Source organism: Vicugna pacos, chromosome 10, assembly GCF_048564905.1.
Source record: "Vicugna pacos chromosome 10, VicPac4, whole genome shotgun sequence".
Taxonomy (NCBI): Eukaryota; Metazoa; Chordata; class Mammalia; order Artiodactyla; family Camelidae; genus Vicugna; species Vicugna pacos.
In genome coordinates this window covers 59,791,355-59,811,545 of record NC_132996.1, presented here as the reverse complement: position 1 = coordinate 59,811,545, position 20,191 = coordinate 59,791,355, and the positions used below count along the sequence as shown (strand labels likewise).

At 50.8% G+C, this 20,191-nt stretch overlaps 1 protein-coding gene across 1 annotated transcript in view; it reads right to left on the bottom strand.

Moving 5' to 3' along the window:
• Nucleotides 1-1,353: 1,353 nt before the first annotated feature.
• Nucleotides 1,354-20,191, bottom strand: part of CRY2 (cryptochrome circadian regulator 2) — a 31,924-nt gene continuing 13,086 nt past the window's right edge. Inside the window, exons 6-12 of the mRNA XM_006212314.4 lie at nt 14,755-14,895; nt 13,321-13,632; nt 12,928-13,079; nt 12,601-12,803; nt 12,182-12,274; nt 10,882-11,023; nt 1,354-3,635 (exon numbers count right to left, since the gene is read on the bottom strand). Of these exons, the coding sequence (XP_006212376.2) occupies nt 10,884-11,023; nt 12,182-12,274; nt 12,601-12,803; nt 12,928-13,079; nt 13,321-13,632; nt 14,755-14,895 (1,041 nt within the window). The 3' untranslated portion in view covers nt 1,354-3,635; nt 10,882-10,883. The remainder of the gene's footprint in view (nt 3,636-10,881; nt 11,024-12,181; nt 12,275-12,600; nt 12,804-12,927; nt 13,080-13,320; nt 13,633-14,754; nt 14,896-20,191) is intronic.

Here is a 20,191-nt window from a genome sequence, read left to right as displayed (position 1 = left end):
GCTCCCAGCTGTGGTGGGTCATAGAGCCTCTGGCCAAGTCTTACTGGCTTGTCTGACCATCTGAGAGAACCACAGAAGTCCTTTCCTTCTGAAGAAGCAGCAAACTCATTTACAGCTTGTGGAATCCTATTTGCAAATCTAGACTGCCCACTGGTTGTTCCACCTCCTTTCCGTTCAATGTGGCATCCAGAAAGGAGCTGTAGGCACCAGCCCTGCAGTAAACAACTCCCAAGCTCCAGTCCCCCAAACATCCCAATATCCAGAGCCAAAGACCTTGGCTGGCTCTCTTCTCCCTGTCCTTGGGCCCAGAGGGGACACTGTTATCTTTCCTGTCTTGGCTCAGGCTCCTTTGTCAAGACCCACCTGCTGCTATGGTGCTGGCTTTTCCTCCCAGGAAAGCAGTTTGCCACAGTGCCTAATAATTGTTATTGTTCCTTAGAGTGTATGCTTGTCTCTACCAGGGAGCATTCTCTGGTTAGGAGCATGTATGTGTGGAGGACAACTCTATCTTCTAGCATATTTTGCTCAAGAACAAAGGTTATCTTAGCTCCCCAGGCCAAGCCAAAGCCACATTAGAAAGAAGCCAGAAGGGAGAGAGGGAAGGCCAGGTCCAGGTCTCAGTGAGAAGGGGGCCATCAGGAGCTTCAAAGTACAGCTGAGAATGAGATGAGTCCCAGGGTCAAGTTCTTCCTTTCCCCCTTTCTCTGTGCAAGGCAGCTTGTGATATTCTTGGCCTGGCCTGAACCCCTTCCCACAGGAATTTGGGGTGTGGGCTAACAGATTTCACATCCAGTGGCCCAAGACTATAAAACTCACAGGAAAGCCTATGCACACCACAGAGGGGGGCCACACTGGCCAGATGGCATGAGACAAAGTCAGCATCCAGGCTCTGGGCTTGGCTGTGGGCAGATCTGACCATGTAGCCAAAACCAGAGGGCTTGCATCCCCTTTGCACCAAGCAGCTGCGGCTTATGTGGCTGAGTTGAGGTAAATAACGGATCGAGGGCCTGGAGAGGGCCCTGCCGACTGCTTGGGGGTTTAAGTGGGCCAAGAGACTGGGTCCCTACAGGACAGCACTCAGGAACCTCATCCCAGGGCTGGCGTGCTCTGTACCATTCTGGCCAACTGACCCTCAACTCTGCCCAAGCTCTGGAGGAGCCACTAGTCTGTTCCAGTTGCTCAACTGGGAGCCTTCCCATTCCTCCATCTCCTGTCCCCTCCTCCCTGCCACCTCCAAGGAGGGTGAGAGCCTCCAGGTTCCAGCAGAATTAAGACAGTCTGGCCTAATGCTTCACTCAGGCTGAGCCCTACTGCCTCCCAATCCCCAGACCCCCACAAAATTGACATCACAGCTTTGCTCAGACAGGATCAGACCTTTATGAAACACGTGAATATTCACAAACTGTGGGAGAAACACACCTTCCCAGCAACAGAAAATCTCTGAATAAAGTGCATTTGGCCTGCACCCATCTCCTCCCCATGCTGGCCCTTGGATCAGGATTTGGGGCAATGCTCTGCTGCAGCAGGTCCCAGGGACACCTGGGCCAGGAGAGGGGAGGCATGAAGCCACAGTGGAGCTCCAGGACACTGGATGCACCCTCTTGTCACCCCACCCCTCCCAGCTCTGAGTGGACTGCTTCGTTCTACTGGGAATGGGCCAGCATGCTAGGGATGGTGAAGTAGGGGGAGGTGGTCCTGCCAACTTGGACCTTAGGGAGAGCCATCGTCAAACAGGTAGGAAAAGGGAATCATCCTAACATTTGAAGGTGCTGCTAAATAAATACTGGCTCTGGCCCTAACCCCTCAGTCTTCTTGGTTTCTCAGACCAGCCCTTCCAGGCCTGCCCTACTCTCCTGGCAACAGTCCTGATTCTCTTTCCTCCTGGCTGGGGCTCAGGGAACAGTGAGTCCCCCAACCCAATGCTGCGAATACAAACCATTGCGTGCCCTGCTCCCCCTACATGACTACGGAACATTTCTAGTGAGGGTGACATACATACAAGAGTTGGACTCTAAAGGCAGCTCTCTGGCTGAGAAAGCCTGAGGACATCTCAGGAAGAAGCCTGTTGATGTGCTGGACAGATGTGGGAGACAGGAGCCTGACCCCAGGGTTCTGGTCCTGGGACAGAGGACAGTGGAGGGCAGGGCTGGGGCCAAGGGAAGTAACAGCTATGAGGCCAGGAAAGGTCACAGGGGAGGTAGAGAGGAGAAGGCCCAGGGGCCAGCTCAATATTACGCGTGAGGACAAAAATCCAAAGAGGCATTGACCTTTTAGCAACATATACACCTGCAGGTGCGCACACACACGCACACACATACACACACTGTGGCTCAAGTGCAGGCCATGGGATGGAAGGAAGACTTGCTCCAGCTGACCACATCATCCTTCTTTTCATTGTGTCCTTCTCAGCACAGACCTCCGACAGCGGGAGGTTTGAGGTGGGAGGCACAGGCTGCTTCTGGAATGCAAGGCCTTGGCTCCTCTGGGTCAAACCTCCCACCTGCTGCTTCTAGAAGGGTTGGCGTGCGGGGTGGGATCTCGGCCGGACCTTTTCCAATTGTCCCTGGCAATCCACCGGCCTAGGTCTTTAATGTCCACCTACTGGGAGAGCTGACACGGCAGTTTGGATGCTGGTCAGCCCCGGGCAGGCCCTGGAGGCCTCTAGAGTGCAGACCAGAATGGCTTCCCTGGCTGGGCATCAGCTGACCTTGGTGGTAGCTCTGAGGTGCCACAAAATGTGGCCAGAGGAACCAGGGGGCTTTCTACCACCAGGAACCTGGCCTCTTCCTGGCAGTGGCACTGAGTCTCCACAGTGAGCTCTGAGGCTGGCTCTCAGCTTCTGGGGAAGGAACCAGTGAGACTAGGATTCTGTTCCTAACCTCAGGTTTTCAGCTGCGAAAAGGGAGATGTTCTTAGGCTATTTTCCATTGTACTGTGCATACAGCACTCCAGTCAGGTGCTTGGGTGTACTTCTATACGATGGCAGAATTTGCAGATCTGTCTACATCCTCGCGCTCAGTCCCAGCCGCCCAAGGAAGAGTCTGAAGAACCCAGTGGCAGAGAATTTTAAAATAAGAAAGAAGCCAGGCCAGGTGATGATGTCTGGACTGCACCCATCCGCTCCAGCCTGCCCAGCCTCCAGGGTCATAAAGTAGGAACTCAGCAGGACCCCAGGTGCCTCTAAAATCGCATGCTCTGGGCCAGAGCCTGAAATGATTCCCCGCCCTGCTCCTCAGTCTGATGTGAGGAGGGAGGGAGGAAGTGCTGGGGTCGGGGGACAGATGCCAGAAACCCAGCTAAGGTCCTACCACGCTTCTACTCAGACAAGGCAGCTGGCTCACAGGGACAGGTCTGGGATGAAAGCCACTGCCATGACCTCCAGCCTGGTGTCCGGAGGCTGAGGTGAAGCTGCTACAGGTGCTCCTCGAGCCCAGGCAGCATTCAGAACCACACGAGTGTACACAGATGCATGCACACGCAAACAGGCCCCCACTCCTTCCTCTGCACACGCGCACACACATGCACACATGTTCGCTCCATCTCTGTAGGTGATCAGCTGTTCTGCAGGTTGCACTCTGCTGCCACGGTGGCTGCTCGGGCACCCAGGCTTTGCTCACGGAGCCACAGCGCTGCAGCTGAAAGGGAAAAACAAGGGCAAGAAGGAACACTCAGGAGGCGCTCAGTTGCCCAGGGACATGGCTCCTCTAGCTGCTTCTCTGGGGAACTGGGAAGAGCATAGAGTGAACCGAACAGGCCAAGGTACCTGGGGACAAGGTCGTTACTGGGATGTCAGCGGGTGCCTGAACACTGGCTTCTGAGGTGCTGATGCAGGACAAGCTCTCCCCTGTGGACCCTCTGCTCCTCCTCTGCCCCGGGCCTGAGGGCAGCAGGGGAGGAGGGGGAGAAGGCCACAGACACTCACCTGAGGCCTTGGGTAACACTTGGTCAGATGTGACACAAAGGCAGTTTCTGAATCAAGGCACAGCGGCTGCTGCCAGAGATGGAGAATCAGAAAAAAATGGGTTGGATGAGAAGCCAGCCAGGACCAGTAATTTTGGAAGATGAAGGCAATGACTGAGTTTAGAATCAGCCGGTGAGCAAATTTCCACATAGAGATAAAAGAACCCTGGCACTGTGCTAGAAGACGGAGGGCTGGAGGGGGACACAAGGATGACTCATCTTAAAGATTTAGAACATTCTGAATCTGGGGCAGAGGGAAGACGTGGCTTCATCATAACACTGGGTTGCCTGTTTGAATAGTTCTAGTGCGTCTGAGAGCGTAAAGAGACACGCAGGGTTCAGTTAAAACTTTGGACGGTTTAAAGGATGGTGAGGCAAATGATAACCAGAAGGATTACTGAGCTTACGGGTCAAGCACTGTACACTTGTGATATGGCTGAATTGTGTCCCCTCAGAATGTGACTGTTTCTGGAGATAAGATCTTTAAAGAGGTAGTTAAGTTAAAATGAGGTGTTTAGGGTGGGCTCTGATCCCATAAGACTGGTGTCCTCATGAGAGCAATGAGGACACAGACTCACACAGAGGTGAGACGGAGTGAAGACGATGGGGGATGGTGGCCATCTACAAGCCAAGGAGAGAGGCCTCGGGAGAAAGCAGCCCTGTCATCGAGTTGTCTCAGACTTCTAGCTCGCAGGACTGTGGGAGAATTTCTGCTGCCTGCCACCTGGTCTGTGGCACTTTGTTATGGGAGGCCAAACAAACTAACATAGCTGTGATCCCACTGACCCTGAAGATATGGCCTCTGTTCTTACAGATGAGAAAACAGAAGCCAGAGAGGATAAGGAAGTTGCCCATGACTACCACATTCAGAAGTGGCAGGAAAGCCAGGTCTGTCTGATTCCAAAACCTGTGTTTTTACCACTAGGTAATCTCTATATTATAGTACTACTGCTCATGATAACTTTTAGAGGATATAAAAAGAAGGAATTCAACACGGTGGCATGAAGACTAATATGCAAGCAACATAAATGAAGTCCAGATGTTAACGGAAAAGGGAAAATGCTCTCAAGGGTCAAAGGCATTGGAGTCAGGGATTAAAAAATCAGTCTTCTGACACATGCAGACCTTTTCAGACAAATGTTAAATCTGAAGATTTTATCTGGGTGATGACAGTTCACCTAGAAGCTGGGAAAAATCAAGAGCAAACAGAAGTGCGTCCCTGCATGGCTCAGTACTGAGTGCCTTCTTCTTTAAAATATCTTCAACAAGTTTTCCCTTTAAGTCTGTACTATAATAACCTAGCCTAGCCATACTTTTCACTTCAAATAATTATATCTGCCACTAAAGTATATACATGTTTATTGAAACATGCTGACTGGGATATATATTTTATACATAGGTCTCCCTCTGACCACTGTTGTTAAGTCAAAGAGATGATGATTCTTCTGAGACTGAGAATTTCAGGACTGCAGAGTAGACACACCAGTCCTCCTATGCGCTACCTCTGTTTCTTGTGTCCTCTCCACCTAACAGGATAGAGGAAGATAAAGAGTACTTGAAGATTCCTTAGGACAAGGGCTCTCACTCTGGGGTTCTTGGATCTCTAAGGGGTCCAAGGGTGGGCTTAAGGGCCAGTCCATGAAGACCTTGAAATTCTGTGTACATTTTTCTGTGTGTGTGAATGGGTGCAATTTTCCAGGGAGAGGCTCCATCTTTCATCAGATTCTTCAAAGCATGGGTCACCCAGAGGGTTTAAGAACTGATGCCTAAGCTTAGAAGATAAGGGGGTGAGGTACAGTCAGGTGGTTATAATAACAATTCATTCAGACCTACTCTGACTTGGGCATGGGTTAGCTATGAGGCAGACCATAAAGCGAGGTGGCTGCCTCCTGGCCTCAGATAAACCCCAGTGACCCACATCCCCCTATGTTGGGATCAGAAACACACACACACAGAAAACCAAGGTTTGGAAGAATGAGTTTGTCCTTGTCTACAAAGCTAGTCAAAGGCTTGAATAACTAGTTATTCAAGCTGCTTGATCAGCAGACAATTAGCTGGTCCCTGTGCTCTTGTTCTCAAGCTAGGGCATAAGTCTGCAGGAAAGAGGGGCTGGGGAAATCAAATGAGGCCTTGCAGGAAAATGATGACAGCAGCACTAAAAGAAAGGGAAGAACAGCTAGGCGAGAGGCACAAGGGGAAAAAAATCAACTCATAAAACATGCGCCAAAAAAATCAGTCTCATGATTGTCCAACTCTTTCAATCCGTCATTAATACAAGACACAGCAGTGGCTGGAACATAGAATAAGTTAATGACTGCCTCTCTCAGTGTGCCAGTGTCAGTTAGGATGACCCCCTGGGTACCTGTGCCCTCACACCCCTTCCCGTCCACCGGGTGCTAACAAGAAACCCAAATCTGCAAGTCCACCCTTCCCCGGCCCGAGCCCAGGTGGGTGTGTGGATAACATGTACACAAGCGCCTATGTCAGCAGAGTCCACTACGGCTCAAGGTCTGAAAGAAACTTTGTTTGGAGGCTGTAAGCAGGTCTCAGGGGTCACCCCTCCCCACCACACTGGGTGAAGCACTGTGCCCAAGTGCTTGGGAGGGGCAGAGGGTTTGCTATGCGCTTCCAAGTTAGGAGCAGGGAAGGCCAGAGGTTCCGCTGTGTACCCCAGCTGGGCTCTTAGCTCTGTCTCATTCCTCACACACTTGCCCTTCCTGCACCACACAAACCCTATAGCCAAGGGGAGGGGACGTCTGTCAGTCAACAGCCACTCAGTAAGTGCCAGGGAAGGTGCAAGGGGGTACTGAGTCCCAACTTCTCATTCCCAGGTCAGGAACTGAGAGCCAGAGAGGTGAGGAAAACTTGCTCCCAGGCAGGGACCACACGGCCTCCACTCTGGGCAGCATTTTACAGGTTGACCGGAGCCTTTCACAAGCGCTGTTTCACGTAAGGAGGGGTAACAAACGTCAAAAAGGCAACGAACAGCTTCCAGAAGTCAGGTTTTCCTCAGGGAGGCCCCCAGCTCTGGTGCGCTTTGGGAGGGGGAGGGGAAGAGATGATCCTTGGCCAGAAACCCTTTGTATTCAGCGGGCTTCTCTCAACAGATCACTCTGTACCAGCAGAACAGCAAATGGATCACGTGAACTGTTCCCCTCGTGGTAAAATAATCGGACCAATAAGATGAATCTGTACACAATTCGAGGCTGATGGAATCCTCGGCAGTCAGCAGCTTTGGGGATTATGGGAAGCATCTGAACCGACAGCTATTTGGGGCTGGCTTATTTTTCAGTTTAGTGAACACTGTACGATAAAGCCAAATGCAGAATAGATACTGACGTGGGTTTGCAGTAAGCATGGAAGCTACTGATATCAGGGTGTGTTTTCCCACAAGATCAGTTTAAATCATTGTCCAGACCTGAGGCATTAGAAATAACAGAATCACAAAACTACAGAGGTTGGAGCTAAACAGAGCCTCAGTGGGTCCAGGATGAGCCTTCAGGCTGGTAAAGAATGACTATGCACACCTGACAGCTAAAGCATCTCAGAAAGGTTATGAATCCTGCCCAAGTCACACAACTAAAACTGAAAGAGAGGAGAAGGGAGAAGGCGCAGTAAGACTGTCAATTCAGGCCCTGGGGCCACTGCTCTGTGGTCCAGCTGGCCCAGTGTGCTGGCTCTGACTGGAGTAACCATAACACAACCAAAGACTCCCTCGGAAGCATGTGCAAGATGGTAATGTGAGTTCATCTGCGTGGTGCGTTTTACTTATTCAAAGGCTTTTCACATAAGGATTTTCCGTTTCTTTCCCAAGTGTGTATGCTGGATGGGTGGGGCAGGGGACAAGGTGCTGTCTCCACCGTGTTACTGATGAGGACGCTGAACATCTTCAGGCCCAGGTGCGACGGCCAACACACGGGGAAACAGAAGTGCACTCCTCTCTCTCAGTTTCCCAAGAACACAGATGTCTGTCCTGTCCTCTCCTGGCCCCCACCTCCAACCAATTAGCCACGATTAAGGGCTAAATTCTGAGAATCAGTCCTTGATATCGCTGTAGGCTGACCAGACATCTCCTGGACCACAAAACAAGAGACAGGCGCCGACCACTGCACCCTGAAGTGTCCACTTGGAATTACCGCTGCAGCCTCTCAGCTGGCTGCCTCCCCACCACCATGTCCTCTGCAGGGCCCAGCCCACGCCTGGTGAATCTTCCCAAACTGCCAGTTTGATCATTCGCTCTCCTGCTCCGAAACGCTCCTAGGCTCTCAGAGAGAACTCCAAGGACTCACCTGCCTGATATCTAAAACCCTACATGATCAGACCCAACTGTAACCTTATGTTCTTCTGAAATAATAATGATAACAATATTCGTAATAATAGTGATAGCTGCCACTTCACTTATGAACTTATGAGGCAGGGCCTGGCTAAGTGTCTGGTATATTATGTGGACACTGTTAGCTACTGGCCAGTGTTCAGCTTCCTAGCTAACAGAACCTGGATTTTGTTCAGTGGGTCATGGGCCCAGCCCAGACAATGGATCACGAGTGGTCTAAGTCTGTGATTCTCAAAATACAGTCCCAGAACAGCAGCGTCATGAACTGCTGGGAACTTGTTCGAAGTGCAAACGCTCGGATCCCACCCCAGACCCACCAGGTCAGAAACTCTAGGGCTGGGGCCCAGCCACCTGTGGCTTACCAAATTCTCTAGGGGGTTCTATTGCTCATTCAAGCTGGAAAATCAACGGTCCAACCAATCCTGACAATCCACATCCCTATTTCCCAGCTGGGGGGTGGCTCTGGGACTAAATTTTGGGTCATGAGGCCAATGTAAAAAGCTGGGGAGGGGTATCCTGGGAAAGCTTTAATATTCTTGATAAACAGAAGAGAGGCATTCCCTGACAACCCTCATAATACAAAACTGCAAACTCCACTGTGCCCCAACCTTTACTTTTTATCTTCTTACTCAATTTGATTTTTCCTTCACACACTTAGGGCCTCTTGGCACATGATGTATCTATTTGTTTATTGTCTGTCTCATCCTACAAAGACACACCCAAGAGGGAAGGGACTGTCAGTCTTGTTCACAACCATACCTCAATGTCTACAGCATGTCTGGCAAATTGTGATCACTTGATAAATGTTTAATGAATGAATGAGTGCAGCTGTCTCTGCGATTCCTTCTCATTCCTGCTTTGAATGAGGAACTGATGGCTGAAGCTGTGGCAGCCACCTTGAGGCCATGAAGCAAGAGAATCTCAGAAAAGCTGGCTCTGACATTGTTGAGCCACCAAACCAAAACCAGCAACACCCAGCTCTGGATCTCTTTCTTGTTCGGTAAGAAAAATAAACCTGTATTTGTTTTAGCCACAGCAGTCAGGTTTTCTATTCCTAGCAGCCCCACACATTAACTGACATATATATTTAATTATTTAATCTTTGTAACAAGAACCTAATTTCTGGTGAGAAACCAAGTCTCATAATGGTTAAATAATTAGTACAAAATTACACAATCATTAAGCTGTTTTTCTTATCTGAAATGCCCTCCTTGCTGCCTAAATCCAATTCATCTCCCCAGCCCCCTAGGGGAAACTTCTGTGTTGTACTCCAGGATCACCCCAGCCCACCAAGAGCTGTCTTGTAATAAGCTTGAAGAGTCTGTATCACTTGTCTAGGAATTATCAGTTATTTGTTTTCTTCTCCTAAGCAGACTATTAAGTCCTTGTGGATGGCGTCGTATCACATTTCATATGTTCTATGCCCCTCTCCCTCACACACTTGCTGGCAACAGTTTTATGCTGAATTGGATGTCATTAGCTTACTGAGCAACTTTGACCCAGATGTTTAACCTCTCTGTTCTTTGGTCTTCTCACCTGAAAGTCAGAGTAGCAGCCTGGTAAGTTCCAGATTTTTAAGACAGGATGAACTTCACTTAGTACCACAGAGTTAACAGATGACTAAGAGAGTTGTATCTAGGCTGCCAGTACTCTCAGAACAAGGTAACACAGTCTGTCCATCAGCAACGTCTATGACAAGTCCAGCAGGATAAAGGGCACAAGCGTCAAACACTCATTATCTCACGCAGCATTTAAGTCTTCATGCTCCAACTAGATGGCCTGGCCTGGCCGTGAAGTGGAGGGGTTTGGAAAAAAGAATCAATCAGCTCCATGGAGAAAATCACTCTCCAATCTAATGATGCAGACTTGGCACATAGGGAACAGCCTGAGATGATGACTCAAAGGGGACAGTAATTTACATCTCTCACAGAAAGGCATAAAAGGCCATTCCTGCTCTGGGGAAGGAGCCAGTTTTTATTTTTTAAAGACATTCAGGGGGCTTCCAAGAAAGATGAGCACTGACAAGGAAGTGTAGAGCCAAAGCCACAAGAAAGGTGAGAACGGAGGAGCGGCTGTAAGAGGCACAGATAGATGGGGAGCTGGGATCTCCTGGTCCTTTGGTGGGGCTGGGCTGAGTGAGCCTCCAAACACCCCTAAGCCTGTCTTCTGAAGGTAGGTGCTGCCCTCTGCTGGCCTGCCTACAGAACACAGCCCATCGGGGTGACGGCAGAGGGGCTTGGGCACGCTCAGGCCCTGCCACTGGGCCAATTCTCCCACAGCTTCGTCCAGTCTTCACGTCCGCTTTTTTTTTGGATGTGGCTCACTTTAATAGGTAGAAAGAGTCTAATAATTCTTTTCCCTTAGCTGGCAAAGAAAGATCAGGGCTTTAACCCCCTTTTTAATTTTAGAAGGTATAAGTCAGGGTAGGATTTTTGAGCTGAAATCCTAAAAAATCCTATAGTAGTCCCCCCAGGTTGTAATCTCGTTTGCTGAGTTTTAACCTTGAGCTGGCAGGGCAGCAGTGTTCTAAACCCACCCCCACCTCTCTCCCACCTCCCTCCCTGAAGCTCTCAGCTGCTGTCACTCACTCTCAGACATCCCTGCCTGGCAGCTCTGTGGAGGGCAACTCTGCCACCCTGGCCCGTTTGCTGAGTTCTTCACCAGGAGGCTCCTCTGCTGCTTCCAGCTTGCGTTTGGGGGATGCTGGGCCACCAGGTAGTGGTCTTGGACCTGTAGGAAAGTGGGTCAAAGTGTCACACAGACTGTGCGTTGAGCCAAGATGACCCTTAACTCTGCAGTGGCAGCTCTTTGGGGGACAGGGAACCTGGCTCATCAATGTAACCAGCACAGTGCTTCTCAGACGTGCCCCTAGGCCTTCTTTTCAGCATCAACCTTGCCTGGAAATGTCCAAAGAGAGCACAGGCAGGACCACTGGCAGCAAAGCCAGCTTTTGGGCCCCAAAGCACATGGGCTTAAGGCCAGAGATTGATGCAGCCTGTCTGCTGTCCTCGCCCTGAAGGTGGAAATTTCCCTCTGCCATGCTGGCTGGGCCTCCTAAAGCCAGAATGAGCAGTGCCCTCACCTGTGGGCTGGACAAACTAGAAAAAATGTGACGTTCTTGCCAGTCTGACCTTACTGATCATCTCAGAGCTGAAGGTGGAGGTTAAGAATGCAGCAAGTCTGTCTACTTCCCTGTCTCTTACCACCACCCGGGCCTTGCTGCCATCTCCTGCCTGGACACATGTAGCCGCCTCTTTTCTAGCCTCCCTATAATTGGGGACTCTTGCCCATACTGTCCCTCCACACAGCAGGCAGAGCGAGCTTTTTAAAACAGAAACCAGGTCATGCCTCTGACCCGCTGACCACCCATCAGTGCCTTCCCTGCGCTCTGACGACGGAATCCTAACCCTCCTCGTGGATGCTGAGTCTACACGGCGCTCCTGCTGCACCTGTCCTCATCGCATCCCAGCTCCTCACTCGGGACATGCCAGCTGCACCAGCCTCCCTCCCCTTGTTGCTGGAATAGGATAAGCTTGTTTCCGCCCCTGGGTCTCTTCTTGCTACTCCCTTTGCCTGGAATGCTCTTCCCCCAGTTCTTGGAAGGCTGGCTCTGCTCACTATGTGGGTCCGATACTCCATCTAAAATAACCCCCTTCTCCAGCCCCTCTTTCATGAGGTCACTCAATTTTATTTTCCCCAAAAGCACTTGTCATCTGACATGATCTTGCATGGTTCCTTTAGGATCTGTCTCCCTCAGATGGAATATAAGCTCCACTGGGGCACAGACTTGTTCTGGCCTTTGTCCTCAGCCCCCAGTGATGGACGTGGTGGTAGCTCTGCAGTGTCCTCGGGATGGGCACGGGCCATGGCAGGCCAGTGGCTACTCACCTGCACTGCTCATGCTCCCAGCCTGGCTCGAGCTGGGCTCTGCCACTGGGTTGCTGAGGTCTTCCACGCAGGAAGGGACAGATGCCAGCAAACCTGGAAAGAGGCAGGGGAGTAATCAGAATGCAATCTCACAGGACTGCAGAGGGCTGCGGGGCAGATGAGTACAAGGCAGGGGGCACTGGGCCATGACACAAAGGTTCCATCTCTTCCCACTGGCCACAACTACTCAGAGAGGCCTGATCCAGCCCAGCCTGCGTGTCTTGTGCCCTGGGGAGTCAAGCCAACTTAACAGCCTGGAAGACAGCACTTGGTCTCCCCCTGTGAATATCTGGGAATCACCATCTGTGCCCTTTGAACTTGCAGGTGCTATCTGCCTTTTAGGGAAGCAGGGGATGGTGGTGGGAGTAGTGACTCCTTACAGAGTCCCCGGTAGCGGGAGAGCTGCTGGTAGATCTGCTTCATCCGCTCAATGTTGAGCCGGCTGGTCTCGGCATGGTTGACCATAGGCCGTGGGTAGTCCACACCAATGATGCACTTGGCTGCCTTCTGAACTGACTCTGGGGCGTTCCAAGGCTCGTAGATGTATCGAGAAGGGAAGCCTTTCAACTTCGGCAGGTATCGCCTGAAACATACACACCAGACAACCCATCAGCATGCTGGGAGTCTCCTTCAAAGGGCCAAGCGTATCTCGTTCTAGGAGGAAGCCACAGAGGTCAGAATCCAGAGAGCCTGGTCTGCATCCTCACCTGATGTAGTCCCCACTGGGGTCCGTGCGGCGGCCAAAGCCCACTGGGCAGTAGCAGTGGAAGAACTGTTGGAAGAAAGCACTGCAGGACAGCCACATCCAGCTGCCCGCATTCACGCTGAAATCTGCATCCAGGAGCAGCTCATCAAATACCTAGATGTGGGGAAAGTGGGACAGTCAACTCTTCGGGGACCTACAGCCATGGTTCTCCCCCAGTCACCACATGCCCCGTGGAAAAGAGAGCCAAAGCCCTTTTGCCGAGGGCAAGCCAAGGAGGATTTGGAGGGGACCTCCTGGGCCCAGGGGTCCCAACCCATCCCCTAGCCCAGAAGGGGGCTGCACTGAGCTGGGCTGATGAGAGGGTACAGGCCAGCTGCCCGCTGAGAGCACTCACCCGGACCCCGCTCTCCCAGCTGACCCAGAGGTCCCCACGTGTGAGGAAGCAGGCCACGGCGTGCCGGGCCAGGTGGTGGATCCAGCCCTCCTGCCTCAGTTGGGTCATGATGGCGTCAATCCAAGGGAAGCCTGTCTTGCCCTCGGCCCACTTGGCCAGGGCCTCGGGGTTGCGGTCCCAGGGGATCTGGATGCAGATGGGGTTCCCCTCCATGCGGTCAAACCTGGGGTTGTTGGTGGCTGCCGTGTAGAAGAACTCTCGCCACAGGAGTTGCCCAAACAGGGAGAGCGGGGGTGTGCTGTTCCGCTTCACCTGGGGGGTGGGGATAGCTCGTGGGTACAAATGCCTGCCCAGCTCTCAGCGCCGTGCCACTCGGGGTTCTCCCACAGAGGAATGTGAACCTGACACAAACTCGATGGTTCCAAAGCCCCTAGATGTTTGAAGGGACTATGCCCTAGAAGCGCCACAGTGTGCCAGCAGACTGAAACCCCGGGCCCTGGCTGTGCCTGTTAATCCTCTGAGCAACGAGAACGGCTGCAGAGAGTCAGGCAATAGAAAGGGATATTGCTGCAGACTCTGCACTGGGAACTAAGCTCCCCAAGGCTGGTCATGATCCTTGTCCTCAACCGGCCCTGTTTGGCTCCACTTTCTTAAACATTGAAGGGCGTTTTCCCATCAGCAAGCATAAAAATTACTCAGTCTAGACATTGGTTAGATAAAGTTACACCCAGTAGCCTCGATCTGGGGCCCTGAGGGAATTAAGAGATCTAAGCAAATAATAATCTTCCTAAAATCACAAGATCACTCACCAAACTGGCAAAGCCACCCTGTGCCGCAAAATACAGATATTGGCAAAGATGGGGAAGCAGTGTGAAACAATGTAGACACAGGTGATCTGATGAATTTGAATAGTTGGAGGTGCTGCGCTCTGTCCTTCTGGGGGTGGGTGCCTCACCATCGGGGTAGCTTCCTGTAGTCTGAATCCGGCCCTGCATTCAGCCCTCCGGGTCATTTCCTCATCACTGATGGGCAATCACCACTCCTACGCTTTCCTTTAAATGCTCTGGGCACAGCCCTGTAGAGGCCCACTGTGCTCTTCACTTCCGGCCTGCCTCCTGCCTCGCCCTCCCTGCCTCCCACCCTGCGGACTCGGCCCATCGACCCGCCTGCCCTGCCACCCCTAGGGCCACACTCTGAGGTCGGCTTTTCTGCCTGTCCTGCTCCACTGGAGAACCTGGATTTTATTTCGATCAGCAGTTTGGGTTGTGCTGGACTCTGCCATGTCTTGGATGTGGCCTCTCCCTCACCTTCTCTGGACTGTACGCACACGTAAGCCAGAGGGAAGGCCTCTTTTCGGGGTGACTGACTGGCCTGGAGGCCCTGGGCCACTTGGCTGCAAGCAGGGCAGGGGGTGCCGCCCTCGCCACCCCTCACCTTTTTATACAGGTCCCACAGGCGGTAGTAGAAGAGGCGGCAGGAGAGGCAGCCGAAGCGCAGGTAGGGGCTGAGGCCCGTGGGGCTGGCCAGCAGGGAGTTGGCGTTCATTCGGGGTCTCTCATAGTTGGCAACCCAGGCCTGCAGCAGAAAGACAAGGTGGAGAAAGGACAGACCTGGATGCTTCAGAGAAAAAAACCCGAGGCACCAGGTGGTCAAGGAATCTGCCTAAGGTTGCAGACCAGAAAGCCAAAGTGCCAGCATGTGAGCCCGGTGTCATTCTGCTCCCTCACGCTGGCAATTTTTGATGGAACCACCACCAAGCAAAGAATGAGGCCCAAGTTCTTGTCCTGACTTTGCTATTTAATTTGTGGTGTGAGCGTAACAAGTTACATGGTCCCTCAGCTACTTATCTATTCAATGAGATAAAATTTTCCACCTCCGGGGGATTAAGTAAAATGACAGATATGAAAGCTTCTGAAAGCACTGAAGGGTCTGTGATTATACAGAAGAAAAAGGGCTTCTACTTTACAGAAGATACCAGCGCTCAGTCCCTGCTCTGGTGATGGGGCCCTGAGACTGCTGCCACATAGTGGTGACTTCCCCCCCCCCACCCCGTTCAACAGTGGCCAACAAACCCCTTCCTGGGGACCCACAGAGTCATTCACTTCTGGGGCCACTTGTCACATAGTATCACTGGTCTAGTTTTTATCAATTGCCACCGGCAGAGCGCTTTACCTCCACAGCTCACTGACATGTGTGTTCTCTCATTTGATCTTAAACGGTTCTCCAAGGCAGCATGCCATCACCTCCTTTTGAAAACGAGGAAACAAAGCTCAAAGGGTTGTGTGACTCTCCTGGGGTTATAGAGATAGTAAGAGACAGGGCTGGAGGGACTGACTCTGGATTCCAGTCTTTTTCCACTACCTCTGATAACTATTTTCTCTTTCTCAACTCCTAACACCCTCTTTCTCTTCACGATGACTATTTCACACACTTAACACCCTCTTCAGACCTCTATTCCACACTCCCCACCACCTTCAGCAGATGACCTTCCTTCCTATGATAAGGAAATGGGAGCCATTAGGTAGGAAACACCTCAACTTTTAGCCATGAAATCTACAAACCTTCCTGCCTTCACACATACCTGGCTCCTCCTGTGACCCCGCCCAAGGCCAAGCTCCACCCCCAGGTCTGGAGCCCGCCCACCCCTCTTCCTTCTCTTACACATTCCATCTCTCCCTCTCTTCGGCATCCACTCCAAGATCATTGGGAAAATGATCTTGCTTCTTTGCAAACAAAACAAAACAAAAATAAAGAGCTTGTCACAGTGGACTTCTCCCCTTGGGTCCCCTTTCCTCCCTTCACAGCCAGCCTCCCTCCGTTTCCTCACACCCACCTTCACTCTCTAGCACCCGTCAGTCTAGCTTCAGCCTTCAGCACCCCCATCAGACTCTCTGTGATGTCCATGCCACTGAATCCTACAGGCATTTTCTTTCCCTGTATTTTTGGACCTCCCAGCGGCATCTCACCCGGCTGACCTCCCACCCCCTCATCTCCATATCCACCATTCCGTTGGCCTCTGTATGCCACAAGCTCCCGGTTCCCTCTCACCTGGCTAGCTGCTCTCCATGTTTCACCAGCTCCACCGCCCCTTCCAACCCCTTAAGAGTTCGCCTCCCAGGGCTCTGTCCTAGGTCCTCTACTCAATCAACTGTGTTCCCTCCGGGAGCTCATCCAGTGCCATGGCTCCCATGACTATCTCTTTGCAGATGATCACGACATCTGTAGCTCTAGCCTAGGCTGCTCACCTAGACTTCCAGATCACTCCATCCAACTTCTTGCCAGAGATCTCTACTGATTGCCTTTCAGGGACCTCAAGGGTAACAGGCTCTTGTCTTTAAACCACCCTTTTGTTGGCATTCTCTATCTCAGAAAATGCACTGTCATCTACCTGGTTGCCCAAGCCAAAAGCCTGGCCATCATCTTTGACTCACCGCTCACCAGGTCTGGTCCATTCTACTGCCCAAGTATTTCTCCAATCTGTCCTTTTCTTATGGCACCAACTTGATTTAGGCTAAGACTGTGTCTACAATGGACAACTGTGACAGTCTCCCAACGACCTCTCTGCATCAATTCTCGGGCCCCTCCAATCCATTCTCCACACTGAGAACAGAGTGATTCTTTAAAATCCTATCCCACATGTGCATTGGTGGTATAGTGGTGAGCACAGCTGCCTTCCTAAAATCCCTATCCGAGGACAATACATGTACTGGGCTTCCTGATGTTCTTAGGACAGAGTCCCGAATCTTATACACAGCTTACAAGCTAACCCGACAGTCTGTGTGGGCCCATCTTTCTAGCTTCTTCTCCTGCTATTTAGTGAAGTACCATGCTCACTAGCCTTTGCACATGAGCTCCCTTGGCCTGGAACGATGTCTTCCTTTCCACTCTCCCTTCCTTGGTTAATTTTGACTCTTCTTCAAGTCTCAACCTAAAGGCCACCTCCTTGGCAGGTGATCCCTCGGGTGTTGGGTTAACTATTTCTAACAGACATGAAGTATATTTGACTGCTCACATTCTTGCCCACCTCTCTGAAAATCTTTTTAAGTGAGGCACACGTACAGAAATCACACGGATGTGTGGCTTAATGAACTATTCTAACACAAACACCTGTGCGACCACTGCCAAAGTGCAAAAATCAGAACTTTGCCAGCCACCAAGAAGCCTATCTACGTGCTCCAACCAGTCACAGTGCCCTGCCTGCCCCATAAATGACTGCTTGTCCAACTTTTATAATAATCACTTTCTGGCATTTAAAAATGTTTGTATTTTTCTGTTTTTGCAATGCACATCTGGAAGGGAGGGCTTTATCTCTTCAATTATCCTTTGCATTTTTAAGTGGTTTTTTCCTCATCCAAATTTATATTCCGAGGCTCCATAGTTTAGTCTTGGCCATTTAAAAGACTTTGACGTGTTATTTAAGTTTTTTTCACTCTACGCATTTCTTGCCATCTCTCTCTCCTCCTTTTAGATTTTTCTGTGGAGGCACTCAGGCAGTTTGACATGTACTAATTCCCACTGCCTGGATTTTGCTGTGTACTTATGGTACAGTTCAACACTTCCCCCTGTCCGGTGTGTGGTCTACAAATTGGTGGCTGGTACCAAAGACTGTTCTCGACTCAGGTTTGATCTCTTTGGCAAGACTACAGGGGGAACATAGCATCTGACACTCTCCATGGTGTAAGCAGTCACTAATGCATCACGTGGCATCACGGGGGGTTGCAAGATTCCATCATTCTTTTTTCCTTTAATAAATTTCATTTAATAACATGGACACTTTCTATTTTTAGAGAGATGCTTGCCCTCATCTACCATAGGGTAACCCAGTGGTAAAGATCATATTGTTTGCCTCCCCTTTTTGGTAATAGTGTCTAATTTTCTTGTGGTGACCCAGCCCTTCCCTAATCTCAGTTTAAGTGGGCAAAGTGAAGCTAAGCCCACTGCTGACTCTGGGAGTGGGCTTACTCTCAGATGCAAGTCTGGCCAGAGAAAGCACCCCCTTCCCTGGCCATAGTGACTGAGTCAGGGACAGTCACATGACCCAAGCCAGACCAGTAAAAGCACTCCTCGGGACTTTTTCTGAAGCTTTTGGAACAGAGGCACACAACTTCTTCTGGTGGTACTAAGCGGATTGAAAATAAGCTGCTGGTGACCAGCTTTGCACTGCTCAAGGAAAGCCTGCCTGAGAATGAAATAATACAGAGAAAGGCAGAACTGAGATGGAGAGTGTATTCCTGGTAGCATTATTTGGACATTTGGATCCAGCTGTGCTTGAAGGCTACATCTTGGACTCTTGGTTATGTGAGTTAAATAACTCTCTTTTTCAAAAGCCAACTTGCAAACAAGAACTGATTAACATAATCTTCTTGCTCTTTCGCTCCCATAACCTCTGAACCATCCCTTTCCTAATCCTCAGCACATTGTGATTCCTTGCTTCAAGTCTGTCATCTCCTACAGATGTGTTTCTGGAGACAGACTTCACGCCCGTCTTGTTGGGCAGGCTTTCTAGCAGCTAGACCATCCTGACATGAGTAGATGCTACTTCAGATTTGGAGAACTGAAGAAGTTAAAATAAACCTCCTGAAATCAGGCTAAACTCCTGTCCATCAGGCATCTTTTATTCTCCCAGATGTGCAGGATGCAGTATTCCCTCTGGCCACCGCTGAGTCTGAAGGGCCCTGATACAAGGCCCCTTGACGAAGAGGCCCTCCAGGGGTATGCGGAAAAGGAGTCCCTGAAGCAGTGATCTAAGGGGCATTCCTCTATAAAAGGATTTTAAGGAGATGATAATGCCCAGGCCACAGGTTAGCTCTTTACTTTTAAGTCTCATTCTATCCCTGCCATCCCATTTGTCATCTCCACCCTTCTGCCCTCTTGGCCCAGCCTTTGTCTCCAAACTGACCACAAGAATTTCTAAAGCTGATGTGGACAGAGACAGCTGGTTCCCCATAGCCCCTGGACACTAGCTCTTTTCAGTCACTGGGGCTTGCTTTTGGCCCTGTCTGATGGTAACACCCAGATGGAGACATGAAGGTTGCTGGGTCTCGGGGAGGCTGGGCCCATGGCGTGCCTTCCCTGCTGGGAAGCATTCTTTCCACATAGGCCTGTCTCAGCCTCCTTGTTCCACTGTTATCACTTGGCTGTTGGGCCAAATGCCCAGCCATCCGAGCAGGAAGAGAACAAGTTGTTCTATAAACCAGCTGCAGGGGGCAAGAAATGGGAGCTGACTGTTCTCAGTTGTGAGAACCTTCTCTGCTGTTCTAGTCCCAGGGTGGTGGGGGCACGTGCATTGTTGAGGAGTGTCTCTGGGGCCTTAGCCTCTCTCCTTCCCCTTGCCAATTCCCACTTCACTGGGAGGTGGGCCGTTCGTTCTCTGTGCAAGCAAATGGAAATCAATGCCTTGGAGGAGAACCAGCAAAAGGTCGGGGGACACATGAACACAAAACAATTAATCTTATGGGCTTTACTTGACCAGATACCCTATCTGTAAAGAGAATCTGCGCACAGATGAAAGGAAAGCAATCTAGCGTTAAGTTTTTAGAATCACACAGAACAAGATCTCACTCTACTACTTAGTAACTATGTGGCCTCAGACAAGTTACTTAACCTAAGCCGTAATTTCCTAATCTGTCAAATGGAGAGCTTAATACCTATCTTGTAGAGCTGCTGGAAAGATGAAAGGAAGTAATGCAAGCAGGTGCTTAACCCAAAGATGCTCAGCCCAGTGACCAGCACCTGGTGAGCACTCACCGAACAGCAGCTGCTATTACTGTAGTTGCTGTTGCCATACAGAAGACACTTCATTTTTCAACAGTTTGAGCTAAGAGGCCCTGAGGGGCATGAACCTGACCCCATCTCCCCGGCTGCATGGGTG